At 40.5% G+C, this 16,734-nt stretch overlaps 1 protein-coding gene across 1 annotated transcript in view; it reads right to left on the bottom strand.

The window, feature by feature from the left end:
- Positions 1-241: 241 nt before the first annotated feature.
- LOC108761866 (fat-like cadherin-related tumor suppressor homolog) overlaps positions 242-16,734 on the bottom strand; it is a 132,368-nt gene continuing 115,875 nt past the window's right edge. Inside the window, exons 2-3 of the mRNA XM_018508625.1 lie at positions 4,154-5,114; positions 242-2,951 (exon numbers count right to left, since the gene is read on the bottom strand). Coding sequence (XP_018364127.1) covers positions 242-2,951; positions 4,154-4,983 — 3,540 coding nt within the window. The 5' untranslated portion in view covers positions 4,984-5,114. The remainder of the gene's footprint in view (positions 2,952-4,153; positions 5,115-16,734) is intronic.

Below are 16,734 nucleotides of genomic sequence, written 5' to 3'. Positions count from 1 at the left end.
GAAATATATCAAAATAACTATATAGAACACTCTGGTTGCTAGAATATTAAATTCTAGCAATCAGTTTGAGTGTCCTACATAATTATTTTCAATATAGTCCAAATTATTTTCAAATCCATAACATGGAATATATAATCTCACTACATTTTTTAATATTTCAGAAAAATGATTCTTTCCGTGCGAACGGAAAAAAAATTCACAGATAGATTGCGCATCACTGATTTAAAATAATTTACTTTAATCACTCACCTTCATTGTCGATGGAGAAAATTCCGACGCCGTCGCCTCCACGAATACTGTATCCGATCCTTGAATCTCCGCCGGGAGGATCCGCGTCCTTCGCTCGAACAGTAGTGACGAGGGTGCCAATGGGTTGGTTTTCGAAGACACTCGCGGACACGACGAAGTCATCGAAGACTGGCGTATAAAGGTTCTCGTTCACGTCAATCACTTCGATCACGAGCATCGTCTCGGAAGACAAGGACGGCTCACCGCGATCGCGCGCGACTATCGTCAGCGTGTGCACCTGTCGCTCCTCAAAATCCAAGCTCTGAGTCGTTCTCACTGTGCCCGACACTTTGTCAACCTTGAAGAAGCCCTCGCTCTCCATTGCGTCCGACAGAAAGTATTCCACATCGCCACCCGCGCCTTCATCGGGATCCGTAGCATCGACAACGGCCACGACGGTCCATATCGGCACATCTTCGCGGATCTTGACGTTGTAATTCGATAGCGCGAAGGTGGGCGCGTTGTCGTTGACATCATCAACTGTTACCCTGACGAGCGCGTCCGAATGCAAAGGTGGTGTATCGTTGCTATTATCACGCGCGCGAATCCTCAGCTCGTATATCTCCTGTCGTTCCCTGTCGAGCTTGCCGAAGACGCTCAGTACACCCGTCACGGGATCCACACGGAAGTCATTGGTTTCCGTCACAAGAGAGTAAGTGACTCGAGCGTTGTCACCGAGATCAGCGTCAGTGGCGTTGGCGCGCCATACGTTAGTGCCGTTCAGCGCGGTCTCGGAGATTCTGAAACTTGCCAATGACTTCTCAAACTTGGGCGCGTTATCGTTGACATCCAAAATAGTGATCGGTAGCATCTTCGAGGCGGATTTCTGCGGTTTGCCCAGATCGAATACACTTATATTCAGGTAATACTCATTCTCCCGCTCGCGGTCCAGATAACCGATCGTGTTCAAGTCACCGGTATCCGGATCGATGCCAAAGACGGAGTCGCGATCACCACTAGATATAACGAAGACAAGCTTGCCGTTATAATCGAGGTCGCGATCACGAGCGCGTATTTGCACGAGAACCGTGCCGAGCTTGAGAGATTCATTGACTCGTATCTCATTCGGAAAATCGATGAACTCGGGCGCGTGCACGTTCTCACCGTAACGACTCGGTATTAAGGTGTACTCGTCGTCCCGCGACGGCATGTTGTTCTTCTCTGCCGAGGCGATCGCGTCCGTCAGTCTACGCGCCACGCCGGTGTCGTGACATTTGAAAGCACCGGTTTCATCTGACAGGATTCTCGTTGAGCCCAGATTCCGTTTAGCATTCACAAGATGTACGTGCACAGGATTGACGTCCGCAAAGTGTGTGCCATCAGTGGCAGTAACGTTGATAGTTCTCTCGGCCGCCTTGACGTCCGACAGATCGCAGGCGACCGAGAGGACGCCGCTGGCTGAGTCGAGAGCGAAACAATTATCGGAATTGCCGGACACTATGCGGTAACTGACGATGTTCCCGGCGTCGAAGTCGATCGCGGACACGGTGATGATCTCAGAGCTGATCGTCAAGTATCGCGGCACGTGACCGCTGCAATCGATCCGCTCGAACTGCGGTCGATTGTCGTTCACGTCCCGCAACTTCACTCGTAATTGCATCTCCGCCTGACGTCGATAGGGCAAACCCCAATCGCTGGCCCGCACGTGCAGTAAATACTCCCGCTTCATGGTCTCGTAGTCCAGTACCTGTTTGGTCTTGACGATACCGGAGAAATGATCGATTTCAAACGGCACTTTCTTAAGGTTATCGATGCTGTAAGATATGTAGGCGTTTTCACCGGAGTCGCGATCTTTCGCGGTAACTCGCACGACGGACGTACCGGCCGGCTCATTCTCGTCTAACATCACCTCCATTTCCGGCTGGTCGAAGGTTGGATCGTTGTCGTTGGTGTCGACCACGTTGATTTTCACCTTTGCCGAGGATTGTTTTCTGGTGCCGGCGTTGCCTTGATCGATCGCCGAAACCGTCAGCGTGTAAAACGCTTTCTTTTCGGCATCCAGATTGACAGCGGTGTACAACATACCAGTCTCGGCGTTCACGTAAAACTCGCCACCTTCATTGCCGCCGACTATCTCGAGATATACCAATGCGTTCTTCCCTTCGTCGGCGTCTGTGACCTTAAGTCTTATGATCGGCGTGTTGATGGGCGCCGTTTCCGGCACCTTGACTTCGTAGATCTCACGACTGAACACCGGGGCGTTGTCGTTCACGTCGACCAAGTGCACCGGTACAAATTTGTAGCTGTACCGCTGCGGCACCCCGCGGTCCATGGCACGCAGGGTGAGATTGTAACCCTGCAACGCGGTCTCGCGATCAAGCAGGTGCAGTACCTCGATGTTGTACTCGCCGGAACGTGGCCCGCCGGCTGGACGCACCCTGAAGTGACCGGCTGGATCACCGCCCACGATGTCAAGGCTCGCGATTTGGCCGTGCACGCCGTCGTCACGATCGATCACCCGCACAATCGCGTAGATATCGGCGTTTGAATTCTCGACGATATCGGGTAACTGATGCACGTAAATCTCAGGTGCGTACAGATTCACCTGCCGTACCCTGATCGTAACCTTGGCGGTGCTCGCGCGGCTACTACCCGCGCTGCGAAACAAAGCGCCGCGATCCTTCGCTAGGACTACCAGCTCGTGTATGGCGCGTTCCGCGTACCTAACAGAGAAAACGAATTGTTTGCTAACATTTTGGCATATACAAGTCTAATAGATAGTTTAGACAGAGAAGAAGAGGTTATTTAACATGCTAATGAGCTTCGCTAAAATAACAGAATGTACAAATAAAAATTAACAGCCACAAAGTTGTACACGATAAATATTTGTAATATGCAAAGCAGGGGAAAAAAATAATAGAAAAAAAATTGTAATTAATCTGAAAAATTCATAAAAGTTGATGCATATGTCTATTTCTTGGTATACTAAAGTAGTTCGAATTTGAATCTTTTCTTGAGGTAAAATAGTAAAATTAAAATTAAATCATGTGATACACAGTAGGTATACAATTTATAACTTTTATTATTTTGAAAATCAATCGAACAATTCATTAAATTCCCGTTCGAATTAATTAAAATTATACTCTCAAAACGTTTCTGCTTTGAATTGCTTAAAACACGTCGTGATTACAAACTTTGTTTTAATCTATGTTTGAATTTTATTTCGGATGTATTATTAATAAATTTAATAATAAAATGGAAATTAGACCAACATAAGTAAATTAAATAATAGAACGAATCCTTTTTAATTGGAGCAAATATTGCATTTAAATTCATAATGTCAAATAATATCTAATTTAAATTATTTTTAATCATGTCTGTAGGTAACTCTGCTTCTACTCAATATATATATGTGTTGTTAATTTAACTAAAACAATGATATTAAATAATTTAACTCAAGGAAATGTATTAAATTTAATTTAAATTTTGTTTATTACTTACTAAGTATACATATATTAATATGGATCTTGTTTACTTTGAAACCACAGAAATAGATTGGACTTACACTGACGCATGAAAATAAAAAATAACAAAATGTTATTTAACTCAAGAGATTGAGTTACACCATTGCTCCTTTGATAACTAACAGGTATAGTGCGTAATAATCTTGACTATAATATACAAATATTTTATGGTTATAATAACTATAATCATAGTCATTTTAGGTTGCCAACTATATACATTTGTTGCTAGAACTGTATACATTAGTTACTGTTATTATTATTATTATAGCAGTAATAATCATAATTGTAGTAATATGTAATTATAGTTACAAATACAAAACATTTTTCTCTCAATGAAGATTCTTTCTATTATTTGTTATAGATTTGAGATACCAGGAAAAAATATGCCCCATTGCACTTACCTGAGCGGTCTTGTGAGCGTTATTACGCCACTGACCGGATGAACGGCGAATTGATCGGTTTCCTCGGCGAAGCTATAGTAAATCTCGCCGTTTCTGCCAAGATCGGCGTCCTCGGCGATTACCCTGAGTATGCTGCGATGCAAAGGCGTGTCCTCCGTCACGGTGGTTTCGTATTCGATCGGATAGAACAGTGGATTGAGATCGTTTGTGTCGAGAATCGTTACTACCACCGTAGTGTCCGCTTCAAGCAAGATCGCTCTGTTTCTACCGTCGCGTTTACTCCAGGTGGCACGCACTACGAGCACATATCGATCTTTGCGTTCGCGATTCAGCACATCGACATTGCTGGTTCGAGTCCTTATCAGGAGGAAGCAAAAATCGCCGACCGTGCGCTCCTCCGTTTTAAAGAACTTTTCGCGATCGCCGCTCATTATGCGAAACTTTACGTCAACGTCACTGTCGGCGGACGCGAGCTGTATGCCCATCCTCTCCTCGGGCACGACGTACGTTTTGCCGATGGAATTCTCAGGAATGGAGACGTTGTACAGAGATTGCGTGAAACGGAACTCGGGTTCCGAAGAAAAACTCGCGTCAAGCGTGATCGGCAGAGTCGTCGCGGTGTCGATTGACGAGATCGATGGCTTCATTGAATCACCGCCACCATTGCCATCGCCGTCGTCGTTTCCCGCGCCTCCATCCCCGCCGCCACGTAGTGGCAGAAGAGTCGTCGGCACGGGGTTGTCGGAAGACGGGGAGCCTGCCGTGGCCGCGAACAGCCACAGCCACAACCATGGCCAGGCGTGCAGCGCGCGCTGCTTCATCCTATGCATGATGGTGTCGCTAGCTCATCGTCGGTCCTTGTCGACGAACGCTTCCGCCCGATTTGTCTTTCGCCCGGCAGAACAAGGCCACTGCGAGGCACGAGACTTCCGGCCCCGTTTCGCGTATCGGCGGCGGTCACCTGAAACAGTAAACAGCGCAACAAAGTTTAAGCGATGAGTTAAGCGAAGGTGGAAGAGGCCCGTAGTCTGGCACGCAAATACAGTCAAACGACAAGATCCAAGATTATCTTCCACGACAGCTACCGACTTCCACCCGATCGAGCGCGAAGACTAGACTAGCTTTAGGGGAGGAAGTTAGGACGAGCGAAAGGAGAGAACGGATGGAGACCAAACTCCCTTCCGGTTGTGCATTATTGATCGACGACACGATCGACGTACGGAACGGCAGATAAATCATTGGAGTGTGAGACGTTGCGAATACCGTACTATCCGAATCAATTATTTATTGATGGGACTCTTAACTTTACTCAATTGTCCATTTCGCGGAATTCCAGTGAACGTAAAAAGGACAATCAAATGCAATTATGTATTCGTTACGTCGCTTCGGTGAAATGCGATTGTCCTGAAAGAGCGCTATAGAATATTCACGTATATCGAAACGCGAATTAAAATTCCATTGACATTGCAGCACTCGATCGAGTACGCCAATCGAGTCCACTTCTTGCAGAAGATTCAAGTTAAATTATTCTTCGTAGTAAAGTAAAATATTCTACTTTGCATATAGGTATGTATATGTCTGTGACCTCAATCAGAAATATCCTTTTGCAAATGCGTAAAATAAAGAAAAAGATAATAAAAATATTTTAACATTTATATTGAACAGTTACCAAATAAATGTACATTTCTTTGCTAGTAATGTACAAAGTACAAATTTAACTTACTAAGAGAGAGAGAGATTACAGCAATTATTAAATTTTATTTATCTCAGGACAAAATGATAAAAATAAAGAAAGTTTTTCTCTCTCAGATATAAAAATTTCTGTGTGAATTTATATACTCGTATGTATAACACATATCCAATTCTGCAAACTGCGCTCCAAATCTTTTTCGGTCTTGAAATGCAATCGTGAGCAGAATCAGAGTAGGAATATACCACTTATTAAATTGACAAGCACTTTAATAATTTTTTATGCGGATAGGCACTTTTATAAAAAAATATTAATAATCAGATGTTAATTGAGAATGTTAAATGCAAATAATTTTATTGCGAAATATTGCCTTAGCCAAGATTTGAACCTGGAGCTGTGGACTAAATATTTTTTTCAAAAGTATGCCAAAAATCAGATTAGTATCTCAATTACTAAAAAAATATACGTTTCTCCGTAACAATGTACAAAGTACAAACTTAGTTCACTGATTGCAGCAACTACAAAATGTTATTCATTTTAGTAAAAGTGATAAAAACAAAAGGAAGTTCTTTCCTCTCAAAATACAAAAATATTAATTTTTTTTAAAAGAATGCTAAGCCAGATTAGTAGTATCTCGATTACCAAATAAATATGCATTTCTTTCATAGCAATGTACAAAGTACAAACTTAATTTACTGATGACAGCAACTATAAAATTTTATTTATCCTAGTAAAAGCGATAAAAACAAAAAAAATTTTTTCTCTCTCTCGAAATACAAAAATATAATTTTTTTTTCAAAAGTATGCTAAACGAGATTAGCAGATTCGATTATCAAATAAGTACACATTTCTGCCATAGCAATGTACGAATTATTAACTTACTTTACTGGTTACAGCAACTACGAAATTTTATTCATCCCAGCAAAAAAAAGCGATAAAAATAAAATTAAAAAATTTTTTTTCTCTGTCAGGATACAAAGATATTATTTTTTTCAAAGGTAAGTTAGATCAGCAGTGTCTCATAAATCCTAGCCAATCACTCCACCATCTGACAGTTCCAGGACTCTAAAGCCGCAATATCAACGACTCGTGTCAGGATGCAGGTGGGATACGATAGAGGGTACCAGGATTTTGCCCTATCTTCCCAGCATCCCGCACTCGTATACTCTCTAATCTTGACCAACGGTGCTTCTGGCCGCATTTGCACGAACCGATGTATGTTGCCGCGCATTTGACAGCTCGGTATCGATACGTCCGTCGGTGGAATAGGACCGATACATTACGCCAACGAAAGCGCATCACAAATCCGAATGATTACGGCTAGTTTTCCGCTTTCCATTTAAAAGATTTCGAGATATATGCAAATAAAAATCTAAATAAAACATTTAATTTTAAATTACCCAATGCTTGTTTTTGCTCGGTAGTGGGAAAGGTCGTGATAATTTGAATAAGAATAAGTGCAATTGCGTCACGGGAATCGCGCTTACTCCGGTCGCATAATTATCTCTTGGAGATAAGACGAGAGCCTCGGATCACTCGCGAATCGCGAAATTGCAGAGACGGAATTATTTTCCCGTTACAACGCTCCGAGTTATTTCACTCGGAAATTTGTGAGGCGACGTGGTTATTATTATGGAGTGCGTCCGCTTTAATGACAAGCGGAAAGAAAATTGACCTTTAGCTTTTGTAAAGTAAAACGTGGAACATCGAGAATACGCCTCTGGTTTTCGCTCGCGAGAAACGTTCACGCGGACTCGGAGCCAATTACGTAGCCACTGATTCGTAACTGGCGTAATAAAAAGTGCTTAAACACCGGGCGCATTTTCCTCCTACCCGCAATTCCCGCGTGCTGCGCTGTACCTTCCTGCGATAATGCACCTGGAGAACGCATGCATGCAAGTAAGTAAAACGAGGCGAGCGAACGAGTCCACGCCAAGTTGGCGCCTCTGAACATTCGCATGAAAACGTTACTATCGCGTCTAAAACCTTGTTATGCAACCTTGAACCTCGTCGTTAACAATGTCTCGCGCATTTCCACTCTTAATTCGTTAATGAGATTTATCCTTTTTATAAACGAAAGCGTTTTATCCTTTTTATAAGCCAACCGAAAATTGTAACGTTGTCTATCATAAAAGATTGCTAAAGTCACATTTAATATTTCAACTGATGCAAAGTTAAAAAAAAACCTACGAAACTAAAATGCAATCTATGAGAATTTCAAAACTAATTGCCTTACAACGAATAATTATTATTTTACAAAACAGATGGAAAAGAAAAAGAAACAAGTTTAATATTTCTTTCATTAAAAAAGAATATTTAACAAGTTTAATGTTTCTTTAATTAAGAAATACAGATTAGTTCCACAAGTTTACAAGTAGCGTTTAACACATTCGCGCACACAATACCCTAAATATAGCGACGAAGGTGATAATCGACATACACGACACTATATTACTATGTAAGCGCGACAACGTTTGCCATCGTATCAAATATGCTCTTCAGCAACCGTGTCGACTATGGAATACATTTTCCTCGGATTTACACTGCAGCATTACACGGTCAAGTCCAGAGGAAATCCCGTCGCAATCTTCCCAAATATATTTGCATATGAGGCCGGATATGTAGAAAGACTCGAGTCTACGCGACTCTATGCCGCATGCATACGTAAATAAAATCACGTTTCTTTCATATCCGTTTAAATTCACTCCGAGAGATATCTGAGAGCGACAGATAGGCGAATAGAAAATAAACGGAGACGTCGGCACAATTTCTTCCGCAATCTCTTTCTTGAAGTTTGGCGCCGCATGCGGAACGTTCGTCTAGCTGGAATGACTACCGTGACAAAGTGAAATTATGTGGATATCGCGAGAATGACGATGGACGTCTCGGATTGCACTTGACGGTTTCCCGAAAGCCGTGGGGCTTTCTTTCCCTCAAAGGAGTCAAGACACCGAAGCTGAATTGGAGAAACAACGAACCGCGATGCACAGAGCCTTTGACAGCGGCGCAAGAACATTCGAACGAAATTACGTACTTCTCTTTTACCTGTATCACCTTCTTTTCTCTCTTCTATCAGATTTAAACGGCTTTGAACTCGCCACGAAAAGTAGAGAGAACGACGAATGGGATGATTTCGTGCCCCGAAGGCGGTCTTATGGCGTTCGGAGGTCGCGACAATGCTCGCGCAGAAACTCGTTTTGCCAGTTAAATCGAGCGTGAATTGCGATGCCGCGCGCAGAAAACGGAGCATCGGTCCCGCGAAGATATGGCGGGGATTTAAAAACGATCGAGGAACAGATAGTGACGGGACAAAAAGAAAACGGCGCCAGGCAGATCGCTCGGGAATATTCTCGAATATTTTTTCGTACGAATAAATGTACGTTTGCCTCCCGGTGAATTGTCGGCGAGAAAATGCGGGAATCGCCCGACAGAGCGGATGACGAGCGAAAACAACGTATGCCGTTGGTATTTCGATGCGAAATAACGCAAACGATCGCGCGTCCATTTGAGGGACGAACGACCGCAGACTGCGCACGAAGAGGTCAGTCGGACGATGGACGGAATTAATTGCCGAGCTGGAGCTACATGTTCTATCCGGCACCGCCGTTGTAACGAATTTTGTCAGTTTACGGAGCAAACACGCCTAGCCACCTCGTCTCAACCGGGCCAAAAAAAGGCACCCGATGCTCGAGCAGCGATGCGAAATATTCGACGGTGACGCAATTATTCTGGAACGTATTCGCGGCACCAACACGTTTGTACCTTCCATCCCTTTACGAAGATAGAAACAAAGGGACAAATCCGATTAATGTCTGCGATTGCGTGCGCAGCGTAATCACCCTGGATTCATTCCATTGGCTTTTATCTCTTCAACGCTACAAAAGAACATTATTGTTCATCTATTTATCGTAATGATACTCAAGAGCTTGCAATATCTGTTTCAAGTGCACATTGAATTATCTAATAGCACAAGATAGCACCGTTCTTTTGATGATATAAAAACGCTTAAGCTCTCTCCTGATATCAACTTTTTGAATGTTGTTTTAGTTTTTATGGAAATAAATTATTGTGAAAGAATGGACAATGTGAGTCAGTTATTGCTATTTATTATCGAGTAAAAAGCACTTCAGAAAGCTTTCAAGTCTCTTAAGAGATACAAATTTTCAATTTGAAGTCGAGATTAAAGCAGTCTATTCGTTATTATTAATTGCCTCATGTCAGTAATTTATATACTCGACTGAACCCGTTATCAACACTTCTATACGCCAATTTTATTTCTTACAGGTGCTCTTGAGAACACGCCAGACTTTTTATCGGACGATAGCGTTTCTTATCTCTGCCGAAGAAGGGCGAGCCGTGCTCACCAACATGCCCCGCATCCGAGATATCTATTTAAGAGTATCTCAAAATACATACTAGTATCGAGGTTTCTCAATAGGCCAACACGCATTCCAAGTATTTACTATTTACATTCCTATCAACGTTAATCTAAGCTTTAAATAATATTTTTTCCCTTCGAAATGTTATAAAATTAAAAAATCGAAAAATAACAATATCATCAGAGGATATTGCGGAGAATATAACCTCTAGTATAAAAGTGATAAAACAAATCATAATTTGAGAAAATTGCTAGTATAAGAGTAAGAATACAAGTTCTTGCATAACGCATAATGAATAGGCATAAGACGCTCAATCAATGAGAGTCTTTTATTTCATGGAAAAAAAGAAAAAAAAATGTAACTCATTCATTTTCTTCTGTGTAAGACTATGCTCCCACCCTAAGAATCGACGTAGTTAGAGGCTCCGCACAATAAAAGGAACAGGGAACAGAGAATAAGAATTTCAACCTATCAGAAATCATGTATTGTGGAATACACAGTGCGTCCTACACAGTGTGTAGGACGCACAACAATATACATAAATGCAGTCAAGATACGAATTAGATGGTGACAGTCAATTGCAATAATAGATAGAGATGATGTGTACGTGTGAGAGTAGTTATATGAGTCAGCGAAATTAAGCGAGACGAGCATTAATGTAAGAGACTACAACGAATAAAGACGTTCTGATCGATTACATAACAGTATTTTATCTTTCGATATGCGCTCACAAAAAAAGATATATATACTATAGATATTTATAGTGGGTATAATAAACGCATTTATTACATGGATAACATAGAAGTAAACATTTCTAATTTAAGTCCTCCTCAATACATAAATTGAATATAATTATCAGTGACGCAAATAAATATATGTATGCACCTTCATATTTAAGTGTAATAAGAACTATCGTAATAACTCAATCCTCTGCCAGCAACATGAATTTTGGTTCTTCCGTGTAATAGGAATCTTCAAGAAACAGAGCAATTTTTCATTGTTCAAGATTATATAAAAATTCGAAAAATATTCGGATATTCTAGTCAAGTTTTTAAAAAGTCAGATGTATTTATTTACTTTTTTATAGATTTAAACTTATCTACTAAAATTCATAATTAAAATATCGATGGTGCTTTAAAAATCCCAGTTGTAGGCAAAAAGTTAAAAGTGAGATGCATAATCAATTGTAAAATGATGTTAATCGTAAAATGTAGTTTGTTCAAAAGTAAAACATGTCGATGAGATAAAGATACATTGATAAATACTTGCACGTTCAAATATAAATCAAATATATGTAGACAGTGTCAAAATTATGTCATGTATAGGAAACAAAAAATGTTAATTTTATAAAAGAATAATCTATATTTATTTATATTGATAAAATGTCCAGATCCATTTATAATAATAAAATAAAGATACCTATTTATTACCAACTACCAGGTTTAAGTACCCAGTCATACAACATTATTCACGAGTTTACTGAGTATATATATATAAACGTCTGTTTAAAGAAGCCATCTCATTCGCAATACATTATGGATATTCCGTATCCGAGTATGGACTCTCGTTTGGCAAGAACTATTATTACATCGTAAAATAAGAGTCTCGCTGTTGAACGGAATTATCCGAGTGAGTTTCAGCAACACTTATCTTTCCGTGATTTATAGACCGTGTTTTCTTCAGCCCGTTTTGTTTTGTATTTTATAGAGACTCGCCAAAAGCTCGCGGAAGAGCATTTCCTCGACAAGCGGGCCAAGTTTCCCGACGGAGTCATAGTCGCAAAGGTCGTTGCAACAGTTTCGAAGTGATGGGTATTGCTAAAAAGATCGAACTTCCTCTAAGCCGTTTATTGCACATTGCACCGTTACGTAGATAGGATTTCTTGCAGCTCGCGCAAGGTCTGGCGGATTGCGTTATACTCCAATATACAGCATCTAATGTACAAAGTTTGACAATGTCGAATGCATCGCGGAACTGGCAAACAAGGAGCGTACGTGCTTCTATACGTTATTTCCATTTTCTCTCTTCAACCTCTCGTGCAGCGAGTACTTCTGCGAGCTCGAATTGTCCCAAGGTTTAACGCGTGTCATTTCCGATGCTAATAACGTCGCTCTCACTCGACTCGTGCTCGACCACGTAATTGCAAAGGCGGGAAACGCGTCTTCGATAAGAGAATACCGTAACGTGCCGACACCACCTTGGCGCCACGCAAACGATACTACTTTTGCCTGCTAACTATCACATTTCGAAAAATGTGGGTTCATCAGGATTAAACCTGATTAAACGCGTCAATATGATAAGCCGACACAAATTCGATCATTACCTTGTAATTAACTTACCGAATGCGCTGATAAGATTCATTAATTAACTTCGTTTAGCATTCTGTTCCTGCATGCATTATAAGAATTGTAAAAAGGAAATAAAATCAGATAGTCAGTCGAGCATGTAACAGATATCAGTTGTAAAAAATCATGCAGAATGTAATCTGAGATGTCCATTTGATATGAGATTTTTTTCTAAAGAAAGAGGATTTCCGTGTTTCGTTGGCAATCCAGTTACCTCCATACATCGCATGAGGATATACCTCCATCTTTCATCCTTACATACGACGGATGCAGCCGCAAATCATGTAACGCAGGCGGCTTGCTGAGTATCCAAATGAAGAACTAGCGAAGCCACTTCGACGAAGTGCGGCTGCGGCGCCTGAGACGACGCGACGCATCCACCGAGGCACTCATGCGAGTGCAACAAAACGTTGCAGCGCGGCTTTAAAGTCCGGACGGAAGGAAGGCGAAAACAAGCAACGGCGAGGATCGTGCACGATCATTACTATACCATTTCCCCGAGAGAGACCAAGTGAAGAAAAAGGGAGAACATACCAAGAGCATGCGACAAAAAGCATCGAAAGCGGCGCTCTAACTGCCGGCACCTTCGAACGCCGTAATCTAGTAATGCAAATACGATTCTCGACCATGATTTTCTTATTTCACCCGCGCGTATCGTGATGCAAATTTTTTTCAAGCTCGCTGTAGTTTTTGCATCGACGCAATTTAACGGTGGCATTAGAATTTCGCTCGCAAACATTCTCAATAGGTACGTATATCGTGTAAGATGAAAAAAGAATATATCGCTCCCTTAATTCAAAAGACTAAATTCAAAAAACATTTAAAATGAACTAGTTTAACTTTATGAAAGTCGTTCACAATCACTTCTCCGATTTTTGGCCGAAGACTCCGGCTTTTTGAGAAAATCTCCGGCACGCGGAAGAAATTTTAGGCTAAGTGCTCAAAAACTTCTTGAAATGTACGCGTCGATTTTTCTACGCACTAAGAAAAATAAATGGCTGGTTGAACAAAAGAGTCTAATTATATCAATCAAAATTCTGGTTCTTAATTTTCTAGTATATTAAATAAAAAAATTTTGATTCGTCTATTTCCAACCAAAATTCCAATTAAACCAATCAGACATTTTTTTCAGTGCGGGTTTTGGAAAGATATGTCTAGTAGAAGGATTTGATGACCGTTTTTTTTTGTTTTAAAGAACGCACTACAAAAGAGCACAAACTTTGATAATAACAATCAATCTCCAGCAAGATGTGGTAATCTCCGGCAGGAGAGCCGAATATGATGACCTTTTTTTTATAGAGAGCAGTACGAAGAGAAAGTTTCAATTTCGGAAATTTCGACAGTTATTGATTGGCAGGATAGTATGGGATCTCCGGTTGCAAAGTGATCTATCTCTAGTAGAACACTAGTCGAAAGGGTGACAGTTATAACTCAAAAAGAATGGTTCAAAAAAAAATTGTCAAAATCGTCACAACTCAAAAAAGTTAAAAGTTCATTTATACTCGACCTCACTAATTATCGCACTAAAAAAGTCTCAAATTCAAAATTGAAACATTTGCAGTTAACTTCATTTGATAAGTAGAGAAAAGTCGCCGATATCGACATAGATCTTCTAAAGACCCATATTTTTCGGAAATTTAACTATTGCACTTTATTAATACTGATAAAAACATGATCTGTTTAGATGATTAAAGAAGTAAAAACTCATAATTCATATAGTGGCTTGTTTCTACAAAATCAGATAAAAACGAATTTTATAAATAAAAAAATAAAATTCTTATAACTTTTTTGCAAATTGCGTTAGTTTAAATAATAGTAGTTATATGATTGATAATATTACATCGTTTTATATGTTTGTAGTTTCATAATCAGTTTTATTTATATATTTTTTATTTTTTTAAAACATGGTTTTAAATATAAAATCGGGGTGTCAGCGTAAACCAGTACACCTGTTTGTAAGACAAACTGTAAACTGACTCACTCTTTGTAGTGTTGCGTTATAGTATCAAATAGCTCTATCGGAGTTGAAGGCAATCATGTATTTATGAAAAAAGCCTAAAAAAAGAAACTCACATTATATGTTTGTATTTTGCGGAACAATACAAAGTATGCATAAATAAACAAAAAACGTTTTATATCGAAGTTAAAAGATTCTAGAAAATCTTATATACATTCATTTGTAGGTTTGTACAGATGACTTCTGTGAAAGAAAAGAATAGAAATATGTGATATTACTACTTACTGTTATTCGACTTATTTTGTCAGGTGCTCATTCTTACTTATTTTAAGAAAAAGTTAATTATTACAAAATTGCAAACAGTATAAAAACTGCTGTATTATCTGATAGAAGACACTTTTCATGTATTTATGTTTTTAAAGTTTTACTTTTTACTTTTGTTTACGAAATATTGTCCAAAAACAAAGTGGCATGTCGATATCAGTGATCTCTTTCTATATATGTATATTTAAATTATTTGCAAATTATATATTATCGTCTTATAAACATAATTTAAACACTAATAACGCAAAGATTTACGCATTTTAGCTGTTTGGTCAAAAAATTTATTTTCTAAGGATTATGAAACGAAAATGATAAAAATCACAAGTTGATAATGTTAAGAATATATTTTCTTTTTTGCCGATATTATTTGGCTAGTTAACAATTTTCTATCAAGTTGAAAAGTAGTTTTTCCTCTTTTTAATTTCTTAAGTTGTAACACTTTTGAAATAAAGGAGCAACATATTCTCATATTTAGATTCGTATCTTCGCTTAGTCATTCTTATGATACTGTCAACAAAACAAACAATCTTATTGATTCTGTAAAATCTTGTCTAAAATCATGTTAACTGTTCCGAACAAAGGGATACGAGGGAGTAGGTAGAAATTTTAAACCATTGTTAGCTAAACCGTTTTGGTATCTCCGAAATCGTCTCTCCCAGATTTTTCCACTTCATTCGACCCTAACCGGGTAGGAACATTACACGATACGGTCTCGTCTTTCAAAGTGGGATGCAACTGCATGGCGAACAATCGCGCTGACGATCGTACCAATGTCGACCGAGTTGCATCCCTGGTGAAATGAACGAGGACAAGCTCTGTCCTCGTTCATCGGCTTCAGGACCGATCCGCAGCCAGAACGGGCCCACCCGCATTCGGACGTCGTCCTTGACAAATGGTCGCTGGCGATTAAATCAATCCGACGAGATATGGCTCTCTCGCGCTAGCGCGACACGTCACATTGCGTGGCTCTCACGCTATTTATGTGTTTCCACGCGATCGCGATTCTGAATCAGAGCTGAGCGAGCGGAGCGAAGTGGAGGGTGGCATTTCGCTTCATCGAATCCCGTTATTCAGCTTGCCTCTTGTCGGCTTTTTGGTTTGCCGGCCGCTGCAGAAAATCGATTTGTTAACTCGCGCCAACTTTCTCCTTCGCACCGATAAAGTCAATCTTTGACTCTTCATGACAATCGATGTTTATATCCCGCTCCACGGTTAATCGTCAAGGCGATTATCCTCTACGATCGTAGAATGGATGACTTCGAGCGTAAAACCGTAATCATACTAGCGATTGCGCGATTGTGATTGGCAATTAACACGATTACTTTTCAACCAATTAGAGTAAACCGAGGGATGACTGCTTTGCTCCGATTGGTTGAAAAGTAATCGTCAATCACTAGTGTGACTGTGGATTATTGGCCACCTTTTTGTGGAAAACGGAGATCCTCCCTCTGGCACCGGATATAATTCTCCGAGATATGACTCGCTGCGGCGATTATTCCGAATGAATTGGAATTACGGTCCTTAAATCGCGCGACCATATTTAGTGACGCGGCGGAAACCAGTTCACTAACAAAGGCTACGAGCATACATTGGCGTTAATAGGGTATACGAGTGATCTTAATGAGGTAGACCATCCAGTGAGCAGGCGAGTGAGCGTGGGTACCCGCGTACCATCAAAAGTCCGATACTCAACCGGGAAGGACAAAACCGACCGGCTTTATGCGGCTTCCATTCGAGAGGCCGTAGAATTCCACGACACGTAATGGATTTATTTCCAGGGTTCATGACACAGGCGTTGTTCTTTCTCTTATCCCCGCTACAAGATATAGAAAAGCCGAACAACCAGCGAGAAACCATGCTCGAGAGAACTGAGGAAAACTATGTGT

The sequence above is a fragment of the Trachymyrmex cornetzi genome, unplaced genomic scaffold (assembly GCF_001594075.2).
Source record: "Trachymyrmex cornetzi isolate Tcor2-1 unplaced genomic scaffold, Tcor1.1 scaffold270, whole genome shotgun sequence".
NCBI classification, from domain to species: domain Eukaryota; kingdom Metazoa; phylum Arthropoda; class Insecta; order Hymenoptera; family Formicidae; genus Trachymyrmex; species Trachymyrmex cornetzi.
This window is presented reverse-complemented; position numbering and strand designations above follow the sequence as displayed.